Here is a 21,005-nt window from a genome sequence, read left to right on the forward strand (position 1 = left end):
TGAAACTGGCATAGCAACCACCTTCTCCAGGAGGCTGCCGTAAAATGTAAAATTCAGCTGGAAAATTAACCGATTTTAAGCTTCTGTGACCTCATGCTAGAAAACTGAATCTTACAGTGGGGAGAAAGTATTTGGAAACACATATAATTTCTGTTCTGAGCCTTTTGTTCTTAGAAACAAGAAATATTACTTAACTAGGGTGCTCTCCATCCTCCTTTTATAGAGAGCAGCAACCTACCTAAAAAAATGTCTGGAGAAGCCTGGGATAGCACTTTGTGACTTTAACACAATCTTCTGTCAGGGGACTGAACATGCACACACACAAATAGTGTGCCTATAGTCAAGAAATTTTCTACAGAACAACCTCTTTGCAAGTACCCAAGGCTGCTTAACTTTTGAGGCAGCCTCTCCATGGTGATACCTTTAAATAACCAGAAACATCAAATAGCAGAAATACATAAATAAAGAAATTGAACCCACCCTTACAGACAACTAACATCCATTTTCTTGATGTGCTTTGGAGGCAGCAGAGCAACACAAAAGATCTGGTCACGGCTTAAGAGATCCAGTGTGAGCATGTTATGGCTGCAGGGCTGCAAGCTGAGAAACAGAACCTCAAAAATTACCTGACATTAGAATGCAAGCTTATTCTTATTCTTATCCATCTTGACAGTAACTTCTTGGAATACCAATGAAAACTTTTTTAAGGGATAAACTAATGTGAATCTGACGCTTTTCTAAAATTACTCTGTCCCCTAAATGCCACAGGAAGAAAGCCAATATGGCCGAGTGGTTAGAATGTCTGGCTAGGGCTGGGGAGACACAGGTTTAAATCTCTCAACCTTGAAGCCCACCCGGTTGGCTTTGGACTTGTCCCCAACTCCCTCAGACCAAACAAACACCCAGAGTTTTTATAAGATTAGAATAGGAACAGACAGGAGCAGAACAACTCACAGGATGGGCAGGACAAACGTGATAAAGTAAAGAATGAGTCTGCTGCCATGCTCCACAATCCAATGGCAGGACAGCTAAGAAGATAGTTAACGGTTTATTTAACATAACACCTTTAAAATGTTGCTTTCAAAAGCTTTACAAATGGAACACACGTGAATGACCCCTTATACAACAAAAATGTTTTAATTATATACATCTTATACCCATTCACCCAACAGCCATCACTCAGTGCAGCTCTGTTTTTAAACAAGGTTCAAAGTATCGCCGAAGGAACAGTGTCAAAATGCTTCCTCCAACTGCAGGAATGAATTTTTCAGAAATAGGTATATTGAATTTTCATTGAAATAGACACAAAATTTTAACACTAGGTGGACCAACATTTGATAGATATTTATCACAATGCAAAAAAGGAAGGCAGGCTTTCCCTTTACCAGCCCAACAAATGTAGCAAAAGTTAGTCCAAGGTAGAACAGGAGTTCCTCTCCCCTCTCAGAGGCAGCTTTGGGGAGTGGGGAAGAGAAAGACACTAAAAAGGACTAGGCAAATATCATCAAGATAAATCATCAGGCCATTGACAAAGGCCTCACAGTCCTGGAGATGCAGTACTTCAAGTTCCATTCTCGCATGTGTTGGTAAAGCAACTTTGTTCCATACCACCTTCCCCAAGATTGAGTCACTGTCTAGTTACAGCTGATCCTGCAGTGTTTTAAGATGCTGTCCAACCAGTGAGTACACAAATTGTAAAATCCACTGTCCGCATACCTCCACTCAATTTCTCTTAATATTTTGCACTCAGAACTCCTTATACTGCAGACTGTAAATGTCAGTTTGTGCCAAATACATTATGTAATTCCAAATAACAGGTATTACTAATGGGTACATTGTGCCTCTTCAAGAATGATAGAAGTTTCTATTTTTAACCTAGAACATCTCTAGAAGATACTCAAACCAATGACGACGTCTGCATTTTAGTTATCCTGCCTGGTGGAAATTTTAGACTTTCATGGCATACACAGATAGGACAGCCAAACATCGCTACTGGCTTAAAACTTGGGCCACATATTTAGTACCTATATGCTTTCTGGCATTCATTTTCCCTATAAAACAATCCTAGAGTATTCTCCCTTGCAAGGATCCATTGCACACAGACCTTAGCATATTGATCTACACATGCAAGATGGGCTATCCGTCTTGACAAACATTCTTTCAAAAAGAATGTATGCTTGACCTTCCACCACTGACCTGGCATATGAACCAGTTGCAACACCTCAGAACCCCTGCCTGACTGGATCTTTCAGAATACAAGCTTGCATTTTACTACCCTTTAGTAAATTATATAAATCAAACTACAGGAAGGAAGGAACCTTCAGATTATTATAGTTTAGAAGCTCTTTCTACATTACTTAAATATACAGACCTGTTCTTGGTGGGTTGCAACTTTTGCCTAGCCAGTTATGTACAAGACCAGGAAGACTGAGGAGATACTCAATGCATCCAGACTATACAGATTCTGTCCTGCTAACACAGAAAGCTGTTACGAAGTATCCTTCAAGGTCTGAAATGAACCAAAAAGGATTGTGACTATCCCTCCATCTTCTTCTCTGGTGATGGGGAGAGGGAAGATGCTCACTGAGACTGTGTTCATACTAAGACCCTACCAACAGTGTTTAAATGGAGATTGCTCTTGTTTTGTGATAGATGTTATTTAAACTGGCCAGTTTTTCATTTCCTGCAAAACTAAGACATTTTGTTCCACCTGGAACCCCAAGCTTCTTTCAAATTATATGCTACGTTCTGTGCTATCAAAAAATGGCTGTCTGCTTTCTGTAGACAAACAAGAGTTCCGTCCCCTATCCCTAACAAGCAGGAAAGAGGAGGTGTGATGTTGATGCTCTTCACATGCTGCAAGACAATCTGCAGCTGGGGTCTAATTCTGGCACCAAGGTTCTAGGAGACACAGTTGTGATGTACTGTATATTTTGCACAGAGCCAAACATGGAAACTAGAAATGGGTGTCTATGTTTCTGATGAGTATGAAAAGTGTCCTATGAGCCCTACAAGGGCCTGTAATACAAATCTGTGGAATTAAAGCAGAAGAATTCAAACAGTTGCTTCCTAAGAAAATAAAGGAGAACATCATCTTAATTAACCAGTCAGAGCATCTGAAAGCACAGAGGGCACTATATTCCCATAAATCCCAGGTAGAGCTGGCTTATCCTCTCAGTTCAGTATGGAGGATGCTCTGGGACTCACTCCTCTCCAACAGGTAGATTATCTTCAATCCGTCTGATAAATTTCATCCTTATTTCAGTGACTCCATCTCCTTTTAATGTGTCCTGGACAAATTTGACATCCACGGCCATCTGAACCTGTGACATGGGAGAGAAAAATCAAAATACTTTCGAGATACATATCTAGGACAGTTCCCCAAATTGCTTGGCCTCTTTCAATCTTGTTTCAAGGACAGAGATTAAGAAACTCTACCCCATTATTCTACCAAAAGATTATCCCCACCCTTTACTAACCTCACCTAAGATTTACAGCAGCAAAAAACCCCACCTCTCTAGCCCAGAAGGCTCTTACATTCCCCAGTTAGCCACAATTCTAGCCAATGTTCTGTTAACAAAGATCGCAAAGTACAGGCAAACTCCCACACCCCATAGAACTGATGTATTAGACTCTTAATCATAGGGCTGTCGATTGGAGCTCAGTGTTGGGCAAAAAAGATGTCTGCATTGTAAGGAGTTGGGCCAGATGACCCTCATGGTCTCTTCCAACAATATAACTCTTTGATTCTATAGACAGTGGTACCTTGGGTTACAGACGCTTCAGGTTACAGACTCCACTAACCCAGAAATAGTACCTTGGGTTAAGAACTTTGCTTCACGATGAGAACAGAAATCGCACGGTGGCGGTGCGGCGGCAGCAGGAGGCCCCATTAGCTAAAGTGGTACCTCAGGTTAAGAACAGTTTCAGGTTAAGAATGGACCTCCAGAACAAATTAAGTTCTTAACCTGAGGTACCACTGTGTCATCCTGACCACCCTCTCTTCTGCTTCCAGGCAACTGGAATTTAGTACACACAACTCCATTAATTTAACTCAGAAAACTCTGAATTTGCAGACCAATGGCTACATGTATTCTACATGTCTACCAGAAAGAACAGAATATCTTGTTTATTTCATTTATATCCAACCTCCAAGTGGCATTCATAATATATTCTTTGTATGAATGATTTATTTATTTCAGTCACTGACCACAGTGACTATTATTTGTATAATTATATTTTATTATACACACATATAATTTATATTCCATGCATTGTCACAGCACCCTGGCGCAGGTTGCAATCAATAAATGTCAGTTATAAGTTAAAAACACAATACACAATCCTTCACTCTCACCCTGACTGCTATTATATGGCAGTTCAATAGTTTGAGAATCAAAGTTTTTTTAAAATAAAAGGATAAAGCTGCAAGGATTGCCAGGAAGAACCCAAACATATAATGCTTAATAAAACATTCTGAAACTAGGACAGCACTGGAATGTTTTTTTATTTATCAGGTGACGCTGGCATGTGAGTGGCCTTGAACAGCCCTCTATTCCTTCTCATTTGATCATGGTCTATGACACTAGTGATTCTCTCCCGTTTACTGTTCCCCAATAGGTGAATAAATATAGTTGTAAATCTGAATCTGGACTGTAATGAGATACAGAACCCAGCCTCCCCCACCAATTTTCTATGCATTCCATCACTGAGAAAGTATGTCTAACCATTGCTGCAATTAGTATCCCCCTTTCCTCACCATTTCCAGGGCTCCTCGCAGCACACCACACAATAGGTTAGAGTAAATGAGAGATGAATGGTTGTCAGGAAGCTCCACAAAGTCCACCAGTGGGTTGTTTTCCAGGATAAGGGAGAATTCATCACCCGCTGGACTCCAGTTTGTGATGCTCGGGGTGATACCCAAGTACATTTTAAATGCCACCTGCCAAACAAGACAAGCACAAAGGACTAGGCTTACACAGCACACTGTTTAGCATGAAACTCTTTTACGGGTAACTAAAGATCTGGCCAAAGAACCAGAAGCAATTCTGTTACATAACATACCTGTTGCAAACCTCTTTCTACACATTAGACCAGGCTTCCCCAACCATGCGCCCTCCAGATGTTTGGGACTATAATTCCATTCAGACCCATCAGATTGTGTTTTTAGACAGATATAAGAAAGAAGGCATATGTTGCTGCCATTAAAAGGTTCAGCATGATGCCATAATGAAACGTGTTATGTGGCAGGAAAATTGTGTCCTTAGACATCTATATCCCCACAATGGAAATCTTGTAATAGGCTAGTATATTAGAAACAGAGGGGAATAATCAAAGACAGGCATCACCTTAGCTATTACATCTGCAGTTTCTCGGAAGTCATGGCATCTCCCGACATTGGATCGGGCCAGGAAATCTTCAACGAGTCGAACGCCTATGTTGTAGCCCCTGTCAAGGCAGCCAAAGAGCAGCATGCTATAAAACTGACAGTGTAAGAGAGTCCAACTTGAGTCTAACATTATAGGGATAGAAAGTAGAAGGGAGAAAGTCTGTTCCCTCCTTTTTCTTCAAAAACTCCAGTGAATTCAGCAAAATAAGATTCATTCTGCCTAGAGATGTAAAAATTCTGGAAATTTTGAAACCATGGAAAAAACCCTGCCCTCCTCCCCGGGCTTTTTTGGGGAAACAATTATCCAGGGTGAAACAGGAAAGAATGTCTCTCCCCGCCTCTGAATTTCCCCAGCTTTTTTCTGGGCCTTCACATCTCTAATTCTGCCAAGTGGATGTCCCACAGAAAGAGATCATCCAGTACCCCTAGCTACTGATATTTTGTAAAGATTCCACTCTGCCTCCACTGGTTTACTTACATTTTGTCAAGCTGCTTGTTGACATCTTCATCATTCTCATAGTCCTTGCACAGCTGAGTGACCAAAGCGCCATAAGTCAGAGTGAAGAGCTCCGAACTCTAGACAAATTCAAAATGCATTTAATTTAGACAAAGATAGGACGATCTACACATGTTTAGGGCCTGCCACAAAGAACAGTTTGGATTGGCATGGATAAATGAAATGGGCAAGGAAGCTTCAGCCTCATAGGAACACACTAAGCACTGAATTCTGCTAGTGCCTCCAGCTTCAAATTTAAAACACATTTGTCTTGGGGGTGGGGGCTACTAACGTGATCAGAAGTTTGACAATCTTCAGCTGCTCATCAAAAACACTTATTCCATCTTCAGCATTTGTAACGTAACATTCTGCTTAAGAGCTCAAAGGAACAACAAAGCCTCCTTGGTGTTAGGATGGATGTGGAGTAGAGATGTGCATAGCATCAACAAAACAAAGGAAAGAACAAACTATAATGTCTCCCTCACATTTCCCCAAGCATGAAGTAAGTAAAATATACAACCAAATTAAATCCTTTGATTATCAGAATTGTAGTTACACAAATACCTTCCTGTTAAAAACTGAAACCTTTCAGGATTATTAAAAGGTCTGTGAAGTAAGTACCAGCTATATAAAGTATGGTCTGCTTTAGGTTTTATTAAGGTTTCATTTTATACAGCAAAATGTCTAGTCTCAGATTAAGAAACCTATCACCTACCATGAGATGCATAGATGCGGAAGGTGAAATGAATGGCAAATACCAATACTACAGAATGAAAGCAGCAGGCAAGCAGAAAGGGAGAAAAAAAAGAGACAATGTCAGAGTTTAGTGAGACAACACAGATCACACCACGTTCTCACAAGCTCAACACAAAGTCAAAGTGCAGAAGAGAGAGTCAAGTCAAATTTGGAATTAAGGTACGTTAGATGTTATTTAGGATTCAAACATGCTATTTCTACCTAGCAGCAACTGATGAAGCCAGCCGTCAAGACATCTCTCAGAAGGCTAAGAGATGCTGGTTTTGCTTGGTTTTAAAAAGGCAGAAAAGGCCAACCATCTTACAACCCCAGATTCATCTTTGAAATAAGAAGGGTCTGTTTTAGAGAGTAACAGGACTTAAAAAGTGAAAATCAGAAGACTCAGCCAGTTCATGTATGGGGAAGGAACTTAACAAGCAAAAAAGAGAATTAACAGGTTAGTAAACTCATTGGCAAGGCAGTTGAACAGAACAGTTTATGAAGAATGCCTGGCTGCTACCAATCCAAGGTATAGTCATTAAATTATATAAATTTTGAGCATTTCCTAGAGTTGGAAGGAACTCCAAGGGTCATCTAGTCTAATCTCCTTCAAGGCACCTATCACTAGGTAGTAAAAAGAAGAAATTTAAGTTGGTGCACATATAAGTTCACCATTTTGGATCAATTGTTCAATAATAATCTTACAAAAAAAAACAAGGACATTCACGAAAAACAACTTGGAAGTTTATGGTCCAAGCCAGGTGGATAAAAATCAATGGATTAAAAATAAATAAATTAAAAATGGATTTTTTTAGATTTAAATCGGATTTTTAAAATAAAATTCTTTTGGAGGAAAAATATATCTAAATATATTTTTCTATTTAACTTACATTATTGTCCAAAGGCTATTCATCAGGAAATAAGGATTTGTTTTAAGTTTTTCATGTGTGCTAAAACTCAGTCTAAGTTTTGTTTTTTTTAAAAAAAATGTTTAAGCACATCAGTTAACAAACATGGATACATATGCTATAATGTTATTGTTCTACTTAAATAAATTGTTTAAATTGTTATTAAGGAAATGATTATTTTTCTCCTTCCAATAAAGTACAGCAGAAAAGTTGTCCAATTATAAACAGTTAACTTATTAAACCTCACAATAATTTCATAATTATATGTCTATGTATTTCTAATAGTATAACCAAATCAGTAATTTTTGATGTAACTGTAAAAACTACTCTGAAAATTTATTATTCCAAAAATGACACCTTCATCTGGTTGTAAATATTAAGCTTATACCAGCAAGACTGAATCACTCTGTAAAAAAAAAAGATTTAAATCAAGTCTTACTGACTAGTGATTTAAATCGATTTGATATAAATCAAATCCATTCTTGTTCCAAATGTGCAAAAACCTCTTCCAACAGCATTATTAAAAGACTACCTGATAAAAACAGACTGCCTAAGTTATGAAGCTGGTTGGCCACTGCAATTAATTGGAAAACAGTAAAAAGTTGCAGTTTACACATGCTTCAATGGCACATGCTTTAATCCTGTCAAGTATCATAATCCCATTACTGTTGTGGAGGAAAAGCAGCACTTAGGCCCTTAACTACACCTAAGGCAGTGATGGCTAAACTTGGCCGGACAGATGTTTTAGGACTACAATTCCCATCATCCCTGACCACTGGTTCTCTAAGCTAAGGATGATGGGAGTTGTAGTCCCAAAACAGCTGGAGGGCCAAGTATGGCCATCACTGACCTAAGGTCAAGAGAGGAGTTAATAAAATAAGCATTGCATCTTAAGCACCAAAGGACAGCAATGGCCACAAATGAAATGTATTAGCATTAAGCTATATTAGCATTAAGCAAATTAAAATAGCTTCTGTATGTGTTTGCCAACTATCCACAACTCTACTGGATAATTTTAAAGGGCCACAATCCTGCTACAGTTTTAGAATAGTGGATATTCGCAGGATTAGAGCTTGATGAAAAGAAAAAAAACCCCAAAAAATCCAGCAGTGATTCCGCGCCTCCGAACATTCTTTGGAGATTTGTCACAGTATCGTAATTTAAGGTTTTGTAGCAATATCCCCATTTTTGTTGAACTGCTATCACAGAACCAGGTTAGAAACAGACATAAGAATGAAACATGAGAAAGCCACCAAGACCAACACACACACACACACACACACACACACACACACACACACACACACACAAACACACACAAATAGCCTGAATTAAAACATTTAGCACATAACACAACATATTTCTATATAATCTAAAGCAGCATTCACCAACATGGCATGCTCCAAATGTTTTAGAATGCAACTCTCATCAGCCCCAGTCAGCATGGCCTGCTTATTAACATGAAGAAAATGAGTTTGCAGCACTATCTCACTACAGCTTAAAAATCAGGTAACAAATCAGCGTGATTGTCCATTCACATAATTTTCAGAGATCCTGCATAAACGTAAGGGCCACTTCACACAATGTAGATAAAGCATCCTTTATTTCCATCAGGGCTGACAGTAAGGGCTCATCCACACTTCTGCTTGCCCCCTGCCTTAGAAAGCACAGATCCGAGCATTTTTTCTGCTTGTCCCATACTTTATAGCCATGGATTTGAGTGGTTTTGCCTTTGCCCTGCCACGTTCACATGGAAAAACCATTTAGCAATAAATCGAAGCAAGCATCAATCCAGGGAAACTCTATTGATGTTTGCTCCGAATCTGTGGTAAACAGCAGGTTGCGCTGGGGGGAAGCATTGAAGCAAATGGAAGTGTGGGTGTGCCCTAAGTGTTTTGAAGTATGTTTTGAAGAAGACCGAATTTAGCTCTTCAACAGAGGGATCCTAAAACTGAAGACTAGGAGACTTCACTTTTGGGGATTACGTGTCCTCCAGCAACTAGGTAATGCTACCTATTTCAGATTCTACTGACTCCTTATCTAGTAAAGGTAAAGGTAAAGGGAACCCTGACCATTAGGTCCAGTCGTGACTGACTCTGGGGTTGCGGCGCTCATCTCGCTTTATTGGCCGAGGGAGCCGGCGTACAGCTTCCGGGATGTGGCCAGCATGACTAAGCCGCTTCTGGCGAACCAGAACAGCGCACGGAAACGCCGTTTACCTTCCTGCCGGAGCGGTACCTATTTATATACTTGCACTTTGACATGCTTTCGAACTGCTAGGTTGGCAGGAGCAGGGACCGAGCAACGGGAGCTCACCCCGTCGCGGGGAATCGAACCACCGACCTTCTGATCAGCAAGTCCTAGGCTCTGTGGTTTAACCCACAGCGCCACCAGCATCCCTTATCTAGTACAACCCCCTAAAATTAATTTAATGGACCTGCACATAAAGCAAAGCACAATACAAACACAAACAATTTAACATCCCAAGTGCCTGACAAACCAACACGATGATGGGATGGATTACTTGGAGATCTACTCTTTCTCCAAGGAATCCATTACATCTTGTTGGCCAAAATGGAGAATAACTTATGCCACATGGAAAAGCTCCACTGCACAGCACTATGAAGATGATCACTGCCACAGAGCAGGATCCAAAAAGAGCTCTAATTTATACTTAACCAGTTTCAGTTCAAGCCTTCCTACACCACGTTCTAGAGGCCTATTCAACTCCCATTTCTTTGCTCTCATCTACCTAGTGAACCATGGTCTGCAGCAGAGGGCACTTAAGAGTAGTTGTGTCACCTGCCCAAGTAATCTTGAAATTCCAAAGAGCAACCAAAATGTTCACAGGAGCACTAGCCATGCTTGGTGGAACCTGCCCAAGGGGATTTAAGAATGTATCACGACCCATTAACCCCTAGGGATGGACCATTTAAACAGCCCCTCCCATCTATAGAGAGAAAAACACCACCATAGTAAGCCTAAAGCTCTGGCCGAAACAGTGTAAGACAAGACAGTTAAAGGAAAGCCCCCCACTTCCTGCCCAGATGAAAGCACCAGATCCAAAGAACTCCAGCATGAGAATCAGGTGGATTATATGCTGGGAACTGTCATGGCAGTTGTGAAGTCCAGAGTAACTGCCTTGGCCTGTGTTTCAAGGTCCTCCAGCACCACCATCTAAGGGGACTTCAACATCTAGTCTCAGCCCACTTCTGTCAGCTCACATTGGGAGATGGTTAGTCAGTGGGATGGATGGCAAGCACCAACAGAATCTCTGATCTGTCTCAATTACTCAAACATTCAAATCCACTGCCAGAAGACTGCCTATGAAATGGTGCGGCTTTCAGACTGAAAAAGTGCCCATGACCTACCCATCTTCACAAGAAGTCTAGTAGAGGGAGATGGAATTCTTAGTAATCACTGCAACCCTCCTTCATTAACCCCAAGTGGCTGCTACATCAAAAATCCAGGTGGACAAAGCTAAGAAAGTTCAGCTCCACCAAGCTCATCTACCCACATCTCATTAATACAGATCAGTAACGCAGGGATTGTTGTCCATAGTTAAATGAAGGATAGTTTATGCTTTCTCTGTGTCTTCATAACCATTATCTCAGTAATTCTTTCAACAATCCTATAATGTAGGTAGGTCAGTATTAGCCACACACTCTCCATATTTTTATGTTGTGAACTGCTCTGTAATCTCCAGGTGAAAGGCAGTATATGAATTTAATGAAGAAGAATAATACAGTTGGGGAATAAAAAAATTCCTTCCTGTAGCACCTTAAAGACCAACTAAGTTAGTTCTAGGTATAAGCTTTCGTGTGCATGCACACTTCTTCAGATACACAGTGTGCATGCACACGAAAGCTTATACCTAGAACTAACTTAGTTGGTCTTTAAGGTGCTACAGGAAGGAATTTTTTTATTTGGACTATGGCAGACCAACACGGCTACCCATCTGTAACAGTTGGGGAAGTCAAGAAATAGTGGCTTGCCAATGGGTTTATAATCAAGATACTGACTTTACACCCGAGATTAGTAAACTCTTCACTCCATTATCATGGAAATCTTTACACCAACCCTATCAGGTAGGTCAGTAGGATCATTTACCCTACAGTACTGATGGGAAAATTAAAAAACGCTATTTGTCTATGACCAGCTCAGTAATCCATGACTGAGGTGAAATTTGAACAGGGGGCTTCTCAGTTCACAGGGTTTGGCACAGCCCCATAGACCTAATACTTTACTGCCCTGGAAGATTATGGACAGACAAAAAGAACACAGCCCATAGTTAAACTATAGAATTCACTCCCACAAGAGGCAGTGATGACCACCAGTTTGGATGGCTTCAGAAGACAATTATGGAGGATTAGGCTATCAACAGCTACTAGCCACTTTTGTATGCTATTTGTATGGCGTGATAATGTACTTTCAAAATGAGGGTGTAAAAAAAAAAAAGCATTCTCCAACTAGTGCATATCTCCAGATGCTTGTAAGCATTTATTAAGAAACCACTACACTGCCCTTGACCTAAAAAATGTCACAGAGGCATTTACAACAAAATAAGGCGATATAAAACATAGTATGAAATAATATTTAAAACATTCATAATGAAAATTACATAATTATCAACTTAATTTTAAAGCAATTTGATCCATTAGCTCCGAAAAGCCTGATAAAAATGAGGCTTTTTTTTTAACCTGGTGTCTGAATGACATCTAAATGACCAAATTTTGTGGAGGTGATGGGAGGCACAATCAGGTTGCTGCCACTGCCAGGAAGCTGAGGGCCACCAAGAGACTGTGTACTCTCTGGCCTCCCAGACAGAAGAACATGATGGGAAGTGGGGAGACCAGCCTGGCTCCATCCACGGGAGGCAAAGCTGCAGCTACTCCAACCCTGACTTTCCTCTTCCCTGTTCATACAGGGATGTCATTTTTGCATGGTGGTGTTTAAATCTGGAGCCTACAAGCAGGGCCTCCTCCCTCACAATTCAATCTATGCCTACAATTCAAATTGCAGGTGTTATTATAAGGAAATAATAATAATAATAATAATAATAATAATAATAATAATAATAATAATAATAATAGCAGCTGCCTGTCTTGGGGTAACTGAAGCGAGCAAACCCGCTCTTTCGGGATAGTTTTATTCGGACTTTATCCTCTTTCGTGCCTTCAACAGAGGTAAGCTAACAAGAGGAGGAATGAAGGAACAAACATGGCCCTATTCAGGGTGGGAGGAAAACGCACAAGGTAGAAGTTAAGCCTCTCCGCTAAGCCTCCTAGCTGTCCATGGCGGAGGCGTCTCCCTCCCGCCCCTCAGGGCTCCCTTACTCCTCAGGACCTTCCGCCGCCCCCTCGACTCCCCCCACCGTCATTACCATTTTCTTGCTTTCCGCGCCCCCGCGGCTGCCCTGCCGCGCCATTCTGCCTCCTCCGCTGTCGTCGGTCTCCTCAGCCCGGCGGTTTGCGAAAAACGGGCCGCGGCGATCGGTACGACAATCCTCAGAGGGGGAAGGAAACCGCCCGGCCTTGACTTTTAAGTCGACGCCGCTCCTCCCACCCTGGGAACAGAACTACTACCCCCAAGGTGCACCGCGCGGACGCCCTGTTCCCGTTTCTCTCGCGCGGCATGCCGGGAAGCTAGAGGCTTCGCGCAAAACTACAGTACACTGTATTTAGACGGTTGCGTTTGGCAAAGGGCGGTTTGATTCCCTACCCAGCATGCTTTGGAGAAGGCCCAGGAGACGACGCTGTACTACAGCTCCCAGCATGCTCCTGTAGCCGCTTTGCAAAATGCCATAGAGCCGTGCTCGGTTACCAATGTGAAGCTGAGCAGTAGAAAAGCGGGACGCGTAGAGCGGCTCCACATTTCGCAGACGTAAGAAAAGATGTAGAGTAAACCATGTTATTTTCTCGACGGGTCATTTGCGGGTTAAATGGGAGAATCAGTGTTTTTGTTCCTGGGGGCAGAACAAAGGTCATAGTCATAGACATCAATAGAGAAAGACAAGATTTTAGCTTCCCTGTGCTCGGACAGCAGAGTATCCACCTAGAAACTAAAATAAGAAGGAATAATTTTCTAGGTCGAGCAAAAATATGATTTTGGAATAGTTGTTGGAGTTTTTTTAGGAATATATTTTTTAAAAAAATTAAATCCTAAAATACTACTATTATACTACTATACTACTATAGTACTAATACTACTATAAATAAAATTTATTATTATTATTATTATTATTATTATTATTATTATTGGTAACACTATCACAACATGGGGATGATTTCGCCACTCTTAGAAATCACTGATACAATGTTGCTACTAACCTGTGACTTAAATATTAAATAAATATGAGTGGGTGGGGACTTAAAGCACTGAGAAGGAAGTGTCCTGCTTCTGTTGATTCCCATGCCAAATAAAATACTTAATGCATTCAAGACCAACAACAACCATGAAACAAGGACAGTTTGCTGCCCTTTTCATAACACCCAACACCAGGTGACGACCTTGTCTTAATGTGGAGATGGGAAACCTGTGGCCCTCCAGATATGGCTGGACCACAATTTCCTTTACCCCTTGCCATAGTGCATTGCCTTGTTTGTTTAGTCGTGTCCGACTCTTTGTGACCCCATGGACCAGAGCACGCCAGGCACTCCTGTCTTCCACTGCCTCCCGCAGTTTGGTCAAACTCATGCTGGTAGTTTCGAGAATACTGTCCAACCATCTCATCCTCTATTGTCCCCTTCTCCTAGTGCCCTCAGCCCTCAATCTTATCAGCATCAGGGTCTTTTCCAGGGAGTCTTCTCTTCTCATGAGGTGGCCAAAGTATTGGAGCCTCAGCTTCAGGATCTGTCCTTCCAGTGAGCACTCAGGGCTGATTTCCTTCAGAATGGAGAGGTTTGATCTTCTTGCAGTCCATGGGACTCTCAAGAGTCTCCTCCAGCACCATAATTCAAAAGCATCAATTCTTCGGCAATCAGCCTTCTTTATGGTCCAACTCTCACTTCCATACATCACTACCGGGGAAAATAGCTTTAACTATACAGACCTTTGTTGGCAAGGTGATGTCTTTGCTTTTTAAGATGCTGTCTAGGTTTGTCATCGCTTTTCTCCCAAGAAGCAGGCATCTTTTAATTTTGTGACTGCTGTCACCATCTGCAGTGATCATGGAGCCCAAGAAAGTAAAATCTCTCACTGCCTCCATTTCTTCCCCTTCTATTTGCCAGGAGGTGATGGGCCCAGTGGCCATAATCTTAGTTTTTTTGATGTTGAGCTTCAGATCATATTTTGTGCTCTCTTCTTTCACCCTCATTAAAAGGTTCTTTAAATCCTCCTCAATTTCTGCCATTAAGGTTGTGTCATCTGCATATCTGAGGTTGTTGATATTTCTTCCGGCAATCTTAATTCCAGCTTCAGATTCATCCAGTCCAGCCTTTCGCATGATGAATTCTGCATATAAGTTAAATAAGCAGGGAGACAATATACAGCCTTGTCGTACTCCTTTCCCAATTTTGAACTAATCAGTTTTTCCATATCCAGTTCTAACTGTAGCTTCTTGTCTCACATAGAGATTTCTCAGGAGACAGATGAGGTGATCAGGCACTCCCATTTATTTAAGAACTTGCCATAGTTCGCTGTGGTTGACACAGTCAAATGCTTTTGCATAGTCAATGAAGCAGAAGTAGATGTTTTTCTGGAACTCTCTAGCTTTCTCCATAATCCAGCGCATGTTTTCAATTTGGTCTCTGGTTCCTCTGCCCCTTCGAAATCCAGCTTGCACTTCTGGGAGTTCTCGGTCTACATACTGCTTAAGCCTGCCTTGTAGAATTTTAAGCATAACCTTGCTAGTGTGTGAAATGAGTGCAATTGTGCGGTAGTTGGAGCATTCTTTGGCACTGCCCTTCTTTGGGATTGGGATTGTAGTGAAGTTGGGAAATCTTGGTGTGTCGGGTGCTGGTTCACATGGGAGTGAGGCATTGTGGAAGAGATAAAACTGTGGCTTTCTGGGGAATGGGTGTTTGGGCTCTTTAAATGTAAAGCTCCCTGTCTCTAGAGGTGTGAGTCAATTACGTACATCTTGACTCTAGGCAGGATGAGATGTTATCTGATTTGTACACCCTGGTACTTCCACTGGCCTTGTTATTAGCAGTGCTTTCTAAGGCCCGTTTGACTTCACTCTCCAGGATGTCTGGCTCAAGGTCAGCAACCACACTACCTGGGGTATACGAGACATCCATTTCTTTCTGGTATAGTTCCTCTGTGTATTCTTGCCACCTCTTCTTGATGTCTTCTGCTTCTGTTAGGTCCTTACTCCAGTGTAAACAAGAAATGTGGATCCTATTGCCCTTGCTTACTTTTCCATCTGTATGATGAGATCATATGGCTTCAATTCCCAACATGGCTCACAAAGTTAAGTCTCAGTCTGATCTAACTTCAGTCCAGAGGTGGGAGCTGTTTTCTGTGAAATCTGCCTTGGAGGGAACATAGTCCTAAAGAAAGCAGACCAATATTAAATATACTAAGGACATTGTAACAACATTTTCTGTTATAGGATCTTCTTTTTTCTGGGTAATCTTGGACCACTAAAAGCCATAACGCATTTCTTTTCTAAATGGCACATTTGTTTGTTATTCTCCCCCCCCCCCTTAAATTTATTTATTTTAAAAATAGTTAAGAAAAATACTGTGGGGTTTTTAAGGGCCAAGAAGAAGCAGAATGTTTGTAGTGTATGATACAATATGTGGTGTGACATCGGTGCAGCTCTGCCAACTAATAATGGAAGTTGAGGAGGAGGAGAGGCAAATCACATTGACCGTTTGTTTAATTTAACCCTAAGTGAAACTGATATCAGTGAAACATACTATTTCACAGTACATAATTTACTTTATTAATTTTGCTGCCTCTGAATGTCATGATGGGCTTAGGTATTTTTAAAAGTGGATTAGATGAATAAATAGAGAATAGATCTACCAGTGGCTACTAGTCATAAGGTCTCTGTCAAATAACAGTTGCTGGGGAGCAGGAGTAAGCTATTGCCTTCATGCTCTGCTTCTGGGCTTTCCTGGGCTATATGATTGGCTACTGTAAGAAATAGGATGTTATGGTCATGGTTTGCATGCAAATGATCCCAGGTTCAATCCTTGACATCTCCTGTCTGAAACTCTGGAAACCACTGCCAGTCAGTATAATACTGAGCTAGATGCAGGGCCAGCCATACCATTAGACAAACTGAATTAGCCGCCTCAGACAGCTTCTTTTGGATGTCATAATAGGGGCAGCAAATTGTCAGTTGTTTAATTTCTTATTATTGTAGTTGTACTCCCAAGGAGGGTGATAGGCACTTGTGGGGAGCTCTGCCTCAGGTGCCAAAATTACTTGACTGGCCTCAGATGTTATGCACCATGAGCTGGAGGGGGAGGCATGGAGAACCATTTGCCGCTCGGCCTCAGGCAGCAAAATGTATTGGGTCTGTCCTGACTAGATGAATTTGTGGGCCAAATTAGTGTAAGGCAGCTTCCTGTACTCCTGCCTATTAAACAGGAGCAGAGTCTCCTTTCTCGTGAAAGGTGTATCTGTGCCAGTGGGGCTTATTTGGGAGGAGCAAAGGATTTTGTAGTGACAGAGGAATTCCTTAAACCCAAGTGATACCTCTTTTTTACACTCTCATACTTTCCCAAGTGGTTGATACTCCTGGGCAATATTCAACTGTGTGCTTTTCTTAAGAGGAGAAACTTATTTCTTAATATTTAGTGCTGAGTCAAAAAAATAAATCCCATGATTTTCCCCATCCCCAACCATTCTCCATCACAATGGACATTAGACTAAGTCCAGTCTTTATTGAGCATTTTTTCTGATTTAAGTTATATAACGTTCATTCAAAATTCATTCTGATTTGATTGTGTGATGGTTAATCATCCCAGTTAATAGTTCATCTCACACTTTCAGTTCTTCCTCATCACTTTTCTAATTGCAACATTTCTTTAAAAGGGGGCAGGACGGGATTTATTGCACTAGAGCAACCCAAATCCATCCTGCAAAAGAGGGACAGTCTGAAGGCAACCCTAGAGAGGGGCCTGCTTTGCATAATCACGAGCAAATTTATGACACCTCCTTGCTGCTTTCAAGGAAAGCTATCACAAGCATTTGATGGGTGACATTTGCCATAGTCTTCTGTGACAGCTGTTTGGCATGACAGGGGCACAACTGTCTCCTATAGATAGGAAAGGCAGAGCTGCCTCTATTAATAAAGTGTGGTGGTGTGAGGTTGCAAATTCATCCCGTGGCTTTGATAACCTCAGAGCAAGGCCTCGCACCCGAGGACGCATGTTTCAGAGCAGAGACAGGAGATGGGTGCCAGAGGGGCAGAAGGCTGTGTGTTTACTTCATACCACAGCCGTCCAAAATCTGCATCCAAAACAAGTTTAATTTTGTGAGCTGGTGTGGTGTAGTGGTTAGTGAGTTGGACTAGGGCCTAGGGAGACCAGGGTTCAAATCCCAACTCAGCCATCTAAAGGATTCAATCACACTCATCTCCAAATGTGACTAGGAGAGAACAATGACTGCAGTTCTGGAGAGCTGCTGCCACCAGATTGGTAGATCTGCGGAGCTAGATGGACCAATACAGAGCTGCCATTTTGTTATGGCAAGAGGGAGACTGGTTTGGCTCCTTCCCTTTCCTGGTGTTAGCTCAGCTGCTCTTATGCCTGTTTCCCCTCTGCTCTCCTTTCCAGTTTCCTTTTGTATCATGCCTACTAGATTGTGAGCCTGCAGATAGGAACCGTCTTATCTTTTAAATTTGTAGATGATGAGGATAGTGACTAGAGGAGTTGTTGTTCATAAGACCGTTCAAGTCCAAAGTTGGGTAATTATCCAACTATCCCACTGCCTTTTTGGGTGACAGAAAAGCTGAACAGAAAAACTATCTTGCCAGTCCCCTAGATGAGGGGCCCACCCCAAACGGCACTTCATAGCTGCGCTTTAAGCTGCAATTGGTGCTTATACTGAACGGATACTCTTGACTCCCAAATGTTTAACTTGGGGGATTTCTGTTTATCACTGGATTTAATCCAGGATACTTTAGGGCTTTGCAAATCAACAATGGCTCACCTTTTTCTCTTGTGCAGCCAAGGAATGTTCCCTGGTCTTTGAAAAGTGGCAGAAGGCTGCAATACCACCATTAATATAGCCAAGGGGCCTTGCTGTTACATGGGGGGATTTATGGGGCTTTTAAAATAGGTGGGGTCCTTTTTGTGCTTGACGAAAACAGCATAAGGAAGAAGGAATGCCAAATCAATGCATACCCTCCCCTTCTCCTCCAAAATAAATGAGTGGGATTGAAAACATAATGAGAATTTCCAGAGATGGGGGTGATGGGTGAGTTCCTCCTCTCTGTCAGTTTCCTCTGGGGAAGGGAGAGCTGAAGGGGATAATGGCATAAATGGGGGTGAACACTATAGAGAAAACACAGATGCAACTTGGTTTTTGCTGATGCTGCAAATAGCATTTAAATATATCTATGTATATCAGATTAGTTTGGTTGGGAATGGATTTTGGATTGGTTTTGTTAGTGTAGTTACATTATCCACACATCACAGCAGCAAGCAAGACTTTGAGCCACTCTGGTCTCATTTCTGTGGTATTTTTAATCGTCAGTCCAATACAGAGAACTGTCAAACAGGTAAAGAAGTACAGTGGTACCTTGGTTTAAGAACAGCTTAGTTTATGAACAATAACGCTGCAAACCCTGAAGTAGGTGTTTTGGTTTGTGAACTTTGCCTTGGAATAAGAACATGTTTCGCTTCCTGTTGAGTGTGTTCCATTTGTAAATTGAGTCCCCCACTGCTATGGGAAGGTACGCCTTGGTTTAAGAACACTTTGGTTTAAGAACGGACTTCTGGAACAGATTAAGTTCATAAACCAATGTACCACTGTACTTTCTTTCCTACGCTTGCCTTTTGCTGCTATGCTCAGAAGCTGTGAAGTTTAGGAGTTTAAAATATAAACTGCTATTCTCACAAAACTACAAAATGATACATTTTAAAATGACCATCGCCCAGCTGTAATGATATAAAAGAATATGGAAAATCGGATTTTTAAATAGGCAAAAATTTAATGTTATAATATATTAAGATCAAGGATCAGGATATTAAGGAGGGAAAGAAATTGCTGAATTAATTAACTGAATTGGAATACAAAAAAGGGAGGTATGAGGAGGTCAGGGAAACAAGGATATGAATGTAAGGTATGGAAAGGTTGAGCTTTTCTTTTTCTTTTTTTATCTGTGTACTTATTCTGTATTTTTCTTGTATTTTTATTTTTGTCTTTTATTCTTGTATTTTTCGTTTCTATGCAATTCCTTTGTCTGAAACTTTAATAAATATTTATTAAAAAATAAAATAAAATGACCATCGCCACAGGTGATGGGTGAACTCTCCTTTGCTCAAGCAAAGATGGTCTTGGCTTTGTTCTCTCCCAGCTTGTAATGATAGTGCACAAGTGCTGATGGTGGTCCAGACAAACCTTGTTGCATTCTCCCCTAGGAATTATTGATCTGAGCACCAACGATTGAAGAAAAATTCAACTGCCTTCCCCCTCAAAACATATATGGGAGCAAGAGAGGCTTTTAGATGTGGATGAGTGGCAGCAACCGAGAGAAGTAATAAAGAGAATTAACTTATTGTAAACATTACAGAATGTGCCCCTTCCAGCTTCTTTTCGGGGCCCTTTTGACTCTCCTCTGGACATACCTATCGCCAGCCCTGCTTCACACCGTCCTTGATTGCTTTTACCTGGCTGGAAGGTGTCCTTGAGCTCTGATAAAGACTTGCTTGGTGGATGGAGGGCAGAGAGGGGTGTGTATAAAAAGTAGCCTAGTGTACAAAGGTAACTTTTACATCCATTGCTGGGAATCAGAAGTGGGGGGCCTCTTTGGCCTCTATGAGAACAAGATGCTGAATTAGATGGGCCACTGGCAGCAGGGCTCTCCTTACATTTCTCTTGAAAAAAGAAAAATGAATAAGCTGATGAACATACCACACACAAATGATAATGCAGTGCTAATTCATATACATATGGCAGGCAGCCCACCTTGAAGTGTTGAGGAGGGAGAAGAGTGATGGCTGAGTCAGTAACTGGTTTCCACACCTGCCATTTCTGCACTGCAACTGGGCTCACCTCACAGCTGAATGGCGTGCCCTGACCTCTCTCTTTTTTGCTCCAGCTGCCTCCATTCCTTTTCTTGTTCTCCCCCATGCAGCCATTTGGAACTTTAGCTGGAAACTGTCAGCCTGACGGATGGCTCTTAGGGCTTTTGTTTTCCTTTTTACGCAGGTGGAAGCCTTTCTTTCTCACCTGCAGAAAATGCTGACAGTAAAACTGCAGTTTCCATTGTGGGTGAGGAACAGGCCAAAGCACGTTGACTCTGGTTCCTTTTGGCCAAGCTCAGGCTCCAAGGGTCTCGTCAAGTTATGGATAT

The 21,005-nt window shown here is 41.5% G+C and overlaps 2 protein-coding genes across 2 annotated transcripts in view; one reads left to right on the forward strand and one right to left on the reverse strand.

Moving 5' to 3' along the window:
• Positions 1–1,035: 1,035 nt before the first annotated feature.
• TRAPPC3 (trafficking protein particle complex subunit 3) lies at positions 1,036–13,098 on the reverse strand. The gene is made up of 5 exons (XM_081200078.1): positions 12,912–13,098; positions 5,868–5,965; positions 5,349–5,448; positions 4,760–4,942; positions 1,036–3,323 (listed from the first exon to the last, which is right to left on the reverse strand). Exons 1-5 carry the CDS (start codon positions 12,954–12,956, stop codon positions 3,204–3,206), a joined length of 546 nt encoding a protein of 181 aa, XP_081056204.1. The 5' UTR covers positions 12,957–13,098; the 3' UTR covers positions 1,036–3,203.
• A 163-nt stretch (positions 13,099–13,261) lies between these two features.
• LOC308590229 (angiopoietin-2-like) overlaps positions 13,262–21,005 on the forward strand; it is a 33,080-nt gene continuing 25,336 nt past the window's right edge. The window contains exon 1 of the mRNA XM_081200050.1: positions 13,262–13,411. The gene's annotated coding sequence lies outside the window, so the exon portion shown is untranslated. The remainder of the gene's footprint in view (positions 13,412–21,005) is intronic.

The sequence above is a fragment of the Podarcis bocagei genome (assembly GCF_964188305.1).
Source record: "Podarcis bocagei genome assembly, chromosome: 7".
Classification (NCBI taxonomy): Eukaryota; Metazoa; Chordata; class Lepidosauria; order Squamata; family Lacertidae; genus Podarcis; species Podarcis bocagei.

Excerpts from the sequence above, each read along its gene's own strand:
- TRAPPC3 (XM_081200078.1), bottom strand. The coding sequence starts at position 12,956 with ATGGCGCGGCAGGGCAGCCGCGGGGGCGCGGAAAGCAAGAAAATG. Across the intron at positions 5,449-5,867 it reads AACAAGCAGCTTGACAAAAT|GGGCTACAACATAGGCGTTC; the intron begins GTAAGTAAACCA and ends CTGCCTTGACAG. Across the intron at positions 4,943-5,348 it reads CTGCAGATGTAATAGCTAAG|GTGGCATTTAAAATGTACTT; the intron begins GTGATGCCTGTC and ends CTTGTTTGGCAG.